The sequence below is a fragment of the Erythrolamprus reginae genome, chromosome 1 (genome assembly GCF_031021105.1).
Source record: "Erythrolamprus reginae isolate rEryReg1 chromosome 1, rEryReg1.hap1, whole genome shotgun sequence".
Lineage (NCBI taxonomy): Eukaryota > Metazoa > Chordata > Lepidosauria > Squamata > Dipsadidae > Erythrolamprus > Erythrolamprus reginae.
Window position 1 is genome coordinate 146,072,954 of NC_091950.1, and position 12,468 is coordinate 146,085,421.

Consider the following 12,468-nt stretch of genomic DNA (forward strand, 5'->3'; position numbering starts at 1 on the left):
ACATTGCCGAGAGCTAACGGATGTATCCGAGAACCGGATCCGGAAAAAGACGAGCGAAGTTCGGCCATCCAAATCCCCACGAAGACTCCGAAGGCGAATCGGGCGAGAAGCCATCATGGCGGACCAGATCGCGCAGCTCCGAGCGGATGGGATCCAGAAGCGTTTGGTGAAGGAAGGCCGGGGACTGGCGCCTCATTACCAAGATGGTACCAAGGTAAAGAAAAGCTCGTGCGCGATTTTCGGGGGGAGGAGGGGAGGAGTAACGGACCCGGACCAAAAACGCGCATGCGCCATTAGAACAGAACGTTGGGATTAAAGTGCGCGTCGGGCTTGTAACCCTTAGTGAGTGGAGGCGGGAGGCCGCGCGAGGCAACTGGAACGATTCTCATTTGTCTCAATTCCTTTGCTCCTGCTCGAGTTTATTATGTCAATACATTGCTGTCGTTCCCACTTTAGACACTGATAAATCTGATCAGCTCTTAGTGCCATTAAGCTTGAATAGCTGGTGGTTAACGAGAGTAGTAACTCACCCCATTTAGAGGAGACCAAATTGGGGAAATCTGGATTTAAGCAAAGGGAGGGCGTCGTTTTCTCTACCTCAGCTGGCTGGGGAATTCTGGGAGTTGAAGTCCAAATATCTTCAAGTTGCCAAGGTTGGGAAACACTGCTCTAGCTAGACATGGAGAATCTGAGTCGCCTCCATGCTGCTGGACAATTTCAGCATCTCTGACCAATGGCCTGCCGGCTGGAGCTGGCTAGTTTTACAAAATTAGAAAGGTCGCAGATGGCTGTGTACTAGAAGGCTGCCCCACTGCTGATTTTAGGAGAGATTTTCAGAGGAGATAACATTTGGCTAATCTTTTTTTAAAAAGTTTTTTATTTATAATGTATTTAAAAAAAACATAACATATACATAACAATATAACACAATACTGATGGTGAACAAAAAGAAAAGAAAGGTATATGATGGTCTATTCAGTATATACATAGATTATTCCCTCCCCCCCAATTTTCCAATATCTATTTAAATTTGAATTGATTTAGAACTTCTCCATCATACTTTTTAGCCTTTAATCTTGGTTTTCCTCTCTACCCAATTATAGAAACATAGAAGATTGACAGCAGAAAAAGACCTCATGATCCATCTAGTCTGCCCTTGTACTATTTCCTGTATTTTATCTTAGGATGGATATATGTTTATCCCAGGCATGTTTAAATTCAGTCACTGTGGGTTTACCAACCACGTCTGCTGGAAGTTTGTTCCAAACATCTACTATTTCAGTAAAATATTTTCTCATGTTGCTTCTGATCTTTCCCCCAACCAACCTCAGATTGTGCCCCCTTGTTCTTCTGTTCACTTTCCTATTAAAAACACTTCGTTCCTGAACCTTATTTAACCCTTTAATGTATTTAAATGTTTCGATCATGTCCCCTTTTTCCCTTCTATCCTCCAGACAGATTGAGTTCATTGAGTCTTTCCTGATAAGTTTTATGCTTAAGACCTTCCATCATTTTTGTAGCCCGTCTTTGGACCCGTTCAATTTTATTAATATCTTTTTGTAGGTGAAGTCTCCAGAACTGAACACAGTATTCCAAATGTGGTCTCACCAGCACGCTATACATTGGGATCACAATCTCCCTCTTCCTGCTTGTTATACCTCTAGCTATGCAGTCAAGTATTCTACTTGCTTTCCCTACCGTCTGACTGAATTGAATTGCATTTAATAATTTAATAATTATATAAATTATATAATTTATTCCAGGTTTCAAAATAATCTGTATCCGATTTGTCCTTTTAATTCCAGCATCAATTTGTCCATCTCTGCGCATGTTAGAATTTTGAATAAGATTTCTTCTTCTGTAGGGGCATCTTTATTTTTCCATTTCTGGGCATATGCTATTCTTGCCGCAGTTAAAATATGTAACCTTTGGCTGATTTTGACTGGGTTTGGTTGCTGTTAGGGTAAAATACCCAGAGAGTGGATCAGAGCTCTAGACCAATATTTTTCAACTTTGGTAGCTTGAAGATGCTTGGATTTCAACTCCCAGAATTCCTCAGTCACTTTGGACGGTAGGTACAATGGTGCATTTAGGCACTTTTATGCACATCTTTTCTGGTTGGGGAATTCTGGGAATTGAAATTCATACATTTTCAAGATGCCAAAGTTGAAAAATATTGCCCTACTTCAAATTGGCAAGTAAAAAGAAAAAAAAAACTGGAAAAAATTAGCAGTGAACCAGTTTTGTCACAGGGCCAAGAAAATGATGGCTATATCCACCAAGGATTAATCTCCGTTCAAAGGCACCTTTATTTTGGGGAAGTTTTTTTGTTGTCACATTAAATGGAAATGTATAACTATTTCGTTAAGAAATAAGGTATATGTATGGATGTATTGTGAAGAAAAACAATACAAACTTTATTTTTTAAAAAATAGAAAATGGTTTATAAATAGCTGGGCAGGTCCATCATAACTTTGAATGGTTGTTATGCAAATGGTCATAAGTGAAGGATTACCTGCAGTCTTGTTCTGCTGGATTAAGGAGGTGACCTATTCACTTGCTCTGCTTCTGGTTCTCTTCAGGTTACTTTCCACTACTGCACCATGCTTTGCAATTCAGATCAGAAAGTACTAGATGACAGTCACACCCGGGACAAACCTATGGAACTGATCTTCGGCAAGAAATTCAAGCTGCCTGTCTGGGAAACCATCTTGCACAGCATGAAGGAGGGCGAGGTGGCTGAATTCTTGTGTGACACAAAGGTATTTCTCATGTCTGTTTTGGGGGGAGGATTCATACAATCCTACAATGTAAGGTTGGAGTTAAAAAGCAGCAACAACTCCAGAAGATCATTTCAATACACAACCAAAGCAGCACGATCACTGTATTCAGAGGTAGAAAGATTTGACACTACTTATTAAGGAGGAATGGTTGGTGAAGTTAACAGATTTTGCTGGACTGGATAGTTGGCTTTGATGAGAGAAAAGGCAAATCTACTTTTATTACAGACGAAAAGCCTGCTATGGCATGATGTTGATCAGAGATGGGTTCCTACGAGTTCGGATCAGTTCTATAGAACTGTTAGTAACTTGGTGGCCTGGGTTGCTGGAACCGGCCTCTCACGCCCCTGAGCCAGTTCTCCTTGCCTATGGCGCCATCTTGTTTTTTGCACATGCGCAGAAGCTTTTTTTTAGTACTGCACATGCAGTACCCTGAGAGAACCAGCAGTAGAAAAATCTGGAACCTGCCCCTGATGATGATGATTAGACAGGGTAGATCAGTGTTTTTCAACCAGTGTGCCGTGGCACACTAGTGTGCCGCAAGATATGGTCAGGTGTGCCGCGAAGAAGGAAGCTCAGGTTCCGGTCTCGCAACTTTTTGCTGAGAGAGAGAGAGTGAGAGAGAGAGAGAAAGCAAGAGAGAGAAAGCAAGAGAGAGAGAAAGAGAGTGAGAGAGACAGAGAAAGCAAGAGAGAAAGAAAACAAAGAGAGAGAAAGCAAGAATGAGAGAGAAGGAAAGCAAGAGAGAGCGAAAGAGAGAAAAGAAAGAAAGAGAAAGAAAGCAAGAGAGAGAGAAAAGGAGAGGAAGGGAGGGAGAGAAATGAGAGAAAAAAGGGGAGGGAAAAAGAGAAATGAGAAAATGATTGAGACAGAGAATGAGAGGAAAGAGAGAGAAACAAGAGAGAGAGAGAGAGAGAGAGAAGTGACTCTTGATTTAAAGCATATGATAAAAAGCACCCAAAGAATAAGAGAAAAACCCCCCAGCCCTCACCTGTTTTTGGAAATGGTTCAAGAGTGTGTATACACACACAGAGAGAGGGGGGGGGAGGGGACGGATGGAAAAAGAGAAGAGTGTCTTAGGGTGGTGATGTGCCCCAGGATTTTGTAAATGTAAAAAAATGTGCTGCGGCTCAAAAAAGGTTGAAAATCACTGGGGTAGATTATAGAAAGAAAAGTAACATGATGTAATTTCAGAGAAAGGTCAAAATATATTTGTACTTGTAACCACAGTGAAGAATATTGAAAGCCATTCCTTTGTATCTCCCCCCCCCCTTTTCTTGCACCTTTTTTTTCTTTTGTTATTTGTTTGTCTTTTCTTACTGTTCAATAGTTTGTGTTGGCTTTTACCTTCCTGTTTAAGTTTTAATTTTAAAAAATTACAATATGAGGTTGAGAGTGTCTAGGACAGTGTTTCCCAACCGCGGCAATTTAAAGATATTTGGACTTCAACTCCCAGAATTCCCCAGTCAGCGAATGCTGGCTGGGGAATTCTGGGAGTTAGAGTCCAGATATCTTCAAGTTGCCAAGGTTGGGAAACACTGGTCTAGGAGATCATTTAGCCTAACCCACTGGCAAGTGCCCGAATCCATACTTCAGCATCCTAGATGGATGACCATCTCAACACTCCAGGAAAAGAAATTCCATTGTGCCCCTGACAATCTGGGCTGTTGGAAACGTTTTTTTAATGCTCAGCTGAAATCTCCCTTATAATTTAAATATATTCTTTCTCATTCTGGAACAGTTCTAAACAACTTTGCCCTATTTTATGCAGCAGGATCCTTTAGAAATTTGGAGACAGATATCAGGTTTCCCCACTAATTTCCTCTGAGCTAAACATGTCCATTACCTCAAATGGTTCCTCATAAGTTTCTTCTTGTAGGCTATTTTTCATCTTGGCTTGTTTTCTTATTGATACCCTTGTTTAACAGAGATCTCTAAAACCCATTGCCCAAGAATTGATACACTATACAGTCTTAGGTTTTGTCTGATGAATACAGAATTAAGAGTAGCAATAGCTTTGGTGTTATATGTAGAGGGTACATATGATGTTAAATGTATACGTACAACTTTGCCACTTCCCATTTAAACTTGTACAAAAGGAAGCAGCAAGTCCTTCAGCCTGAATGGTGTGCATGGAATTAGAGTTTTGCAGTGTAAAACATTGGTTAGTGTCAGAAGTAGGAAAAAGGTCCTACCCACATTCTTCTATTGTGGCTCAAATATAAAGACCTTGATGTAGTATTGATTCTGGAATGAGTAAAAGAATACAGTACTTGGTTTCCTTCTTTTATAATGTGCCCATATAATTTATTTTTCCCAATTGGGAAAATGCATTTATTCCCTCTTGCCTGTGCCATTTTCTCTCACCACCACCCCTTGCTTCTCCAGCATGTGGTCTTATATCCGATGGTGTCCAAGAGCCTGAGGAACATTGCAGCTGGGAAAGATCCCCTGGAAGGACAACGGCATTGCTGTGGCATTGCGCAGATGCACGAGCATCATTCGCTGGGTTACTCGGACCTCGATGATCTCCAGCAGAACCCCCAGCCCCTCATCTTTGCCTTTGAAGTGCTCAAGGTGAGGGGGAAGGAAAGGTGAGGCCCTCTGGGCTAGGCAGGCTCAAGAAGGGGGATTGGGCTTCACATGTTTGTGGAGCCTCTTACTTCCTTGAGTAAATGGCTCCACAAAGCAAGGAGGAGATAGAGGCCTTCAGATAGAAGGTGGGAATGCATGAGATAACCCCACCATTGTTTTAACAGGTCTTATTTTCAGGGGAAAAGTGGCCTGCTTTTTGCTATCTCAGTGAGGGAAAGCAGCTGTTTGAAGTAATGCAAGGCCTTCTTTTCCCTCTTACCCTGCATCTACTTTTTCAGCTTTGAGGCCCCCTTTTAAAGCATTTTACTCTTTGGTTAGATACATATGTATCTCACTTTTCCTCCAGGAGCTGAAGTCAGCATGCACAGCACCTCCACATCCTTCTTTGTTCCGTACAGTAACCTTGTGAGATAGGGTTGCCTTCTGTCACTGAAAAGGGCCTTAAATCCAGGTCTCCCCAGTGCCTTTCCCAATCCATTGCGTTAGTTCTTTTCCAACACCTCAGAGCCGTGATGGTGATCCTATGGCCTGCAGGTGGCAAGCGGAGCCAATTTGGAGGGCACGCGAGACATTGCCCTATGTCAGCTGCAGTGCATGGTGGCCAGCTGATTTTCAGCCTTGGAGAAGGCTGTTTCACCCTCCGGATGCAAAAAATTATTATTATTATTATTAATTAATTATTATTATTTATTCAATTTTTATGCTGCCCCTCTTCCAGTTTGCCCAATGGACAAACTGGAAGTTCGAAAAATGTACTTCCTGTTTGCCTGTTGTGCTGTTTTTTGCACTCTGAAAGGTTCAGTGAAGCTTCCTGGAGCCCTGGAGTGCAAAAAACAGCACAACGGGCAAACAGGAAGTGTATTTTCCAAACTTCCGGTTTGCCTGTTGAGCCATTTTTTCACATCCCAGGCTTCAGTGAGGCCTGTGGAAATGCGGGGACGTGGGAGGGATTGTATGCATGTGGTGGGACAGCACATGTGGGGGGAGAGGGAAAGGGTGTGGACATGTGCACGCATGCTAGCACATCCACACACACCCTTTTGGCACGTGAAACAAAAAAGGTTCGCCATCACTGCCTTAGGGCCTGGGGTGACCAAAGCAGGCTGCTTCTTAAGGGCCCTGCTTTCTCTAGCACCGTGATCTAACCTTGCTTGTTGCCTTGTGCCACACCAGGTGGAAAGGCCTGGCATGTACCGACAGGATCCATGGGCCATGTCAGATGAAGAGAAGATGAAGGCTGTGCCCCTGATCCACCAAGAGGGCAATGAGCTCTTCAAGGAAGGCAAAGTGCAAGAGGCCTCTGCCAAGTACTACGATGCAATTGCTTGCCTTAAGAACTTGCAAATGAAGGTGACTGATGGGGAGGCTCCCTGCGGGTTGGAGGTAGGGTTAAGGGTTTCACTTGCATAACATTCAGGGCAGCAAATGCCAATCAGGGAGGGATTTCCACCCTAGATTAAGCAGAACATCTAACTCGTTTCATTGTACAGATACAAATATAGTCAGTCAGGTCATTTTCATAAAGCTTGGCCTGGCCAGAACAATGTTTGCCCTTGATTGAACAATCTGTGAATGGGATTTCTTCTGTTTGGTCCATATGGGTTCCTAATTATTCAACATTGGTTTTATTGTGCCCAGAACGGGGGTAGGGGTAGTGCTATGCTTTCAGGTGTATCGTTTGGGGTTCCCCAAATTCTCTTTCCTACCTAAATTTATAAAGATTATTCAGTCTTTTAAAAAGCAAAGGAAACTGGTAATTCTGCAAAGTTAAATTTTCTGTTGTTGTCAGGCAACAACACATTTGGACCCAAACAAAGATTTTTTGGGATTGTAGCTAATTTTGTTAATTCCTGGACACCTAAATGCATTTGCTACCGGAAATTTTTCTTCTGGCAGCCTTGTTGTGAATGCATGTGCTCATCACATACAGTATTCTCCAAATTTCCAGGGGTGCCCTCATCTGAAAAAAAAATGTGCCTACGTGCTATCTGCATTTTGCGCATACTCACTAGTAAGGAAGATCCCTGCTAAACCATTGGAACTTTTCTTGCTCAGCTACTCTGGGGCACTCCTGGCCCAGTTCCAATTGGAGAGAGGCATTGTATCCTCCAAGTAATCCTATCAAAGCAATAGCATCCTTCCTCACTCATGCAGCACCATGACAGGATCTGACAAGCAGCCAGAATGCCTTCTGTAGCATAATTTCTCATGAAGGCCAAATGTCTCTCTTCATCAGAACACACGCATGAAAAGGCTCCCTAGTCAGCCTGAACATGATGCTAGCAGACTGGTGTGCAACATGAAATCTGCAGTGTGTTTTTTACCCCCTCCTTGGCTACATTTTTCCCTGTAGAAATTGGCATTTGAAATTTTCTTCTGTCATTCTATTGCAAGATTGTTTTAAAAAGACAGGCTGTTTTGTGTGGGAAAAGGTTCAGGTTTTCCCTCCCATTTACCATCTTTTACAATTTCCTAAGGGTTTGGCCACAGGGTCTGTGACAACTTGTCACAGCCCATTCTCCACTGGAAAACTTGTCATGGTCAGCTCTCTTCAGGACAACTTGCCATACAAAAATATTTACACTGATATTGAAGGAACAGTGGAATAGACTCATGATACTAAAGGAGGAGCAAAATGGAATGTGAATGAAAAAACTAAAATATTTTTTAAAGTATTTTAAATAATTACTGTATTTTTCAGAGTATAAGATGCACCTTTCCCTCTCCTAAAAGAGGCTGAAAATTTGGGTGCATCTTATACTCTGAATGTAGCTTTTCGAAGCTTTTTTTTCAAGCCCTAACAAGGCGCTAACGATCACAGCTTGCAGGCTTTTTTCCATAATAAGGTGCTAACAATCTCCTAGCTCTTACCAGATTGCAGGCTTTTTCATGGCTACTAGGTTTTTTCTTCGCAGGCTTTTTTTCATTGCCACTCGCTCCGAATAAGGTTTTTTTTTAAGCCCCAATCAGGGGATAAAATAATGTGCTACCAGATGAATACCTGATAGGTAGATTTTCCCCCTATTTTCCTCCCAAAAAACTAAAGTGCGTCTTATACTCTGAAAAAAAATATGTTAAATTGAATTCCTGAATTCTCCTTGTCCCTGCAGTTGTCCTGCAGTGAGTTGTCCATGGCGAATTGGACGTGGTTAGTTGGCCACGGCAAGTTGTCTGCTACAAGTTTTCCCTTCCGCTGGCTGCATGTGATTTGACTTTGCTGCCGCCACAAGAAATTCTGTCCCAGGCCAGCCTACAAGGGTTCTGCCCTGTGGTCAGCTGTTGCTACAACTGACCCATGCTTTGTTCCCTTTCTCTTGTTCCTGCCATAGGAGCAGCCAGGATCTCCCGACTGGATCCAGCTGGACCAACAGATCACTCCTTTATTGTTGAATTACTGTCAGTGTAAGCTGCTGAATGAGGAGTACTACGAAGTGCTGGATCACTGCTCCTCTATTCTCAACAAGTATGAAGGTAAGGAGGCTTGTGAGCTACCGAAGAGCCAGGGTGGGTTTGAAAGGGAGAGATATTTAAAATGTGGCTGTCTAATGGGGAGGAGAAACATCAAGGCTGGAGCTAGAGCAGGCCTCCAGGGGTCTTTGGCGTCAAGAGGCCATGGATCCCGCCTGGTTTACTGAAATGGCCGCTCCCCCCACAGATAACGTCAAAGCCTACTTCAAGAGAGCCAAGGCTCATGCAGCCGTCTGGAACGCAGCTGAGGCTCAGGCCGATTTTGCCAAGGTTTTGCAGCTGGATCCATCGCTGACCCCAGTGGTAACCCGGGAGCTGCGCAGCTTGGAGGCCCGCCTGCGTGCGAAAGAGGACGAGGACAAGATCCGTTTCAAAGGCATCTTCTCCCAGTAGTCCTTGGACCAGCTGCTGGCGCTCTCGCTTGGGAGAGCTCCGGCTTTATATCTGAGCCCGTCCGGGGAGAAGTTGTGTAAATGTGGTGTGTGGCTCCTTGTCAGGCTTTTCCCCACCCTCCACACCGGCCTTGGAGGGAGCCAGCTTTTCTTGCCAACAGCCGCGTTTGTACTCTCCGTGCCAATAGCACTATTTGCTACTGCCAGGGTTAGATACGGCAAGAAAGCATTTCAGATTCTCCAAGCCAAAGTCAAAGCAGTGGGGGGGGGGGCAAGCGTGCCCAGAAATGTTATCTGCCCCTTTGGTGGGAGCCTGTATTTCTCCTGTAATTGATTTTATTCTCCTGTTTCACCACACGTGGTGCCTTTTGGTCATCGGAGGACAAGGAAGGAAAGTTTACTTTCTTGGGCAGATGTCTCACGAAAGGGCTGGCAGGAGCTCCGGCTTTGAATCGAGGCTTCTTTTTCCATCTCCAGACCTCCTTTCGGCTGCTAGAGGAAAGGCTTGGGCATAGGAGCATCTGATCTCTAGAAACAGCAGTGGCTTCCACGTCTGTGGATGTGGGCAAGAGAGGAAAGGGGAGGCCAGTAACGGCAAGTCTGAGAGGTGATGGGGCTCTTGGAGTATCATCCCTGCTCTCTCTTGAGAGTCGTGGAAAACTCTTTCCCCAATCTTTGCTGCTGCTTGAACAATATAGGATTACACCCAGTAATCCTCCACCCACAACTTTCCTGTCTAAAAGAAGCATAGAGAGCCGGTTAAGAAGGGGAAAGCAAAGCATATCTTGAGAGAAAGGCAGGAGCTTACATCTGCTGTAGTGAGGTGGTTGTGTTGGTCCAGCTCTGGGAGCTGTGCAATCCTGTGCTGGTCGAATCTGAGTTGAAGAGATGTGTATTGCCACGACCCAGCCTTGGATTGGTGAAGCTGCTGTAGTTTGCCTGTCAAGGGACTTTCGAGTTCCCACCCAACGCTACTTAGGTTTGATATGTAAGAGAGGGGGAGAGAGAGACCTGGTGGGCGTGGCTTCCTAATTCAAATAGGATTAAATATTTCCTTCTCTCTCGTAGAAGCTATAGGAGCAAAGGTGATGCTAGCTGGCCTATCTCATCTACTTATTGAAGTAGTGTGCTGTATTCCCACCCCCTCAATAGCTTTCAACTGCTTTAATCTCTTTAATCAAATCTCCGCTATAAGACCATCACTTGTTGAAGGCCAACTTTCCTCCATTAGTAGCAGTTACTGGCAAAGCATTCCCTGGATTTCGGTTCTGCGGCCACTCCTTGTTCAAAATGTGCCCCCTTCTGAGTTTTGTCCTGGAGCAGAGCGAGATGTGGGAGATAGGTGTGAGTTGTTGTTTTTAACAGAAACCAGTCTCAGCTTTGGCTCTGGAGTGGTGGTTGTCCGTGCTTACCTCCAGAAGGAAAACGCAGCAGCTGTGTTTCCCCAGGGGTGTGTTTGTCTGTTCTGTGTTCTGTGTGTTGGAGGAATTGTTTGGGGATTGCCTTGCTGGATTTGGACAAGGAAATCCTCACTCCTGCAAATCACAACTGTCTTGCTCTTGATGATGCAGAGTAGTGGCTGAGAGTGAAGGCCCCACCTAGGAGCTAGGCTTCCCAGTCTGCTCCCCATTCCCAAGGAATGAAGAATAGTAGAAGCAAAAGAATTTGCCATGGCTACTGGGAGTGGGGCTGGGGTATCTTTCAACCCCTCTTGCAAATTTTCTTGGCAGCTTTCCAGCCTAAGATCAAGGACCTGCTTAGCATGTTTGCATCCCTATGTCTCTATGTGCTTCTTAGTTATTGATTGCAGCCAAGAGACAGGGTGAAAAATGTTCCTTCATAAAACCAGAACAAGGGACACATCTGGTGAGTGCAGCTTTCCATCGTGAACTCTAGCTGAGTTTGGGCTGCCTCTGGGAAGCACAGCCTGAGGACCTAAATGAAGAAGCTGAGCTACACAGAGCAGGAGACATTTTCTTTCCTTTTCCCTTTTCTGGGATGAATGAGAGTGAGAATGGTTTCCTACTGGAGACAGGACAGGGATGTTTCCTTCCTTCCATCCTGCCTCCTCAAAATTTCTATTGCCAAAGTTGCCTGTGAACCTCTCTAGATTTAGCTATAGACCTGTAGCTGACAGTTCCCCAATTTTATTGCTAAAATTGTTCATCCACTTCTCTTGAGGGCCATGAATTAGATCTGGTCTATATGTATTTCTCTTCCTAAATTGCAGGGGATTTCATGATTTATTTTCTACTTCAAGGGACTTCCCCTGAATTCAGATAAATTAATCTCAATCCAATCCATGACTCCTCGGAAGAAAATACAGTGATCCCCCGGGTATTGCGACCCCGATCATTGCGAAATGGCTATATGGCGATTTTGCAACCCGGAAGTAAAAACACCATATGCGCATGGGCGCCCTTTTTTTCTATGGGCACGCATGCGTAGATGGCGCCGGGCAGATCAGCTGCTGGGCGGCTTTCCTAGGTCTTCCCCCTCTTGCTGGCGGGAGGGCGAGCGGCGGGCATCAGCGAGGAGTTTCCCCACCGCCCACGCAAACTCCTCGCTGCCGCCCGCTCGCGCATCGCCCGCCCACGCCATTCATTCTCGCCGCTTCCCAGCTGAGTCCTGAAGCGAATTCGCTTCAGGACTCAGCTGGGAAGTGGCGCGAGCGAGCGCGAGCGAACGGCTTGTCCGCCGCCCGCTCGCGCATCGCCCGCCCATGCCGTTCATTCTCGCCGCTTCCCAGCTGAGTCCTGAAGCGAATTCGCTTCAGGACTCAGCTGGGAAGCGGCGAGAATGAACGGCGTGGGCGGGCGATGCGCGAGTGGGCGGCGGACAAGCTGAGTCCCCTTCCCAGGAACCCCAATCTTCGGCTCCTCGCTAGCGCTGCGGAAGTAAAAACACCATCTGCGCATGCGCAGATGGTGTTTTTACTTCCGCAGCGCTACTTCGCGAAAACCCGATCATTGCTAGGGGTCCTGGAACTGAACCCTCGCAATGATCGGGGGATCACTGTACACCTGGTTTCCCTTGTGTATTTTCCAAATGTTGGTAAAGCTGTGCATTTGTATTGCTAGAGCTGCTCTCCAGATGTTAGTTCTTGGCTGCTATTTGCTGTGCCTTCTTTTGTGAGCTCTTGTAGAATAAAAATATGCTTTTGATAGCTTCTGGACCAGAGTTGCCTGGTAATGATGACAACAATGAAACTGATGGATGTGTCTTCAGTACTC

At 45.0% G+C, this 12,468-nt stretch overlaps 1 protein-coding gene across 2 annotated transcripts; it reads left to right on the plus strand.

Annotated features, from left to right (window-relative positions):
- Window positions 1-11,912, plus strand: AIP (aryl hydrocarbon receptor interacting protein). 2 transcript variants are annotated; one of them, XM_070728400.1, is made up of 6 exons: window positions 1-214; window positions 2,583-2,762; window positions 5,169-5,357; window positions 6,549-6,758; window positions 8,705-8,846; window positions 9,031-11,912. In XM_070728400.1, the coding sequence occupies exons 1-6, from the start codon at window positions 116-118 to the stop codon at window positions 9,234-9,236; spliced, it is 1,026 nt and encodes a 341-aa protein (XP_070584501.1). In that variant the 5' UTR covers window positions 1-115; the 3' UTR covers window positions 9,237-11,912. The 2 variants fall into 2 exon arrangements, with proteins under 2 accessions (XP_070584501.1, XP_070584509.1); XM_070728408.1 differs by having other exon boundaries at window positions 8-214; window positions 6,549-6,725.
- The last annotated feature ends 556 nt before the right edge of the window (window positions 11,913-12,468 follow it).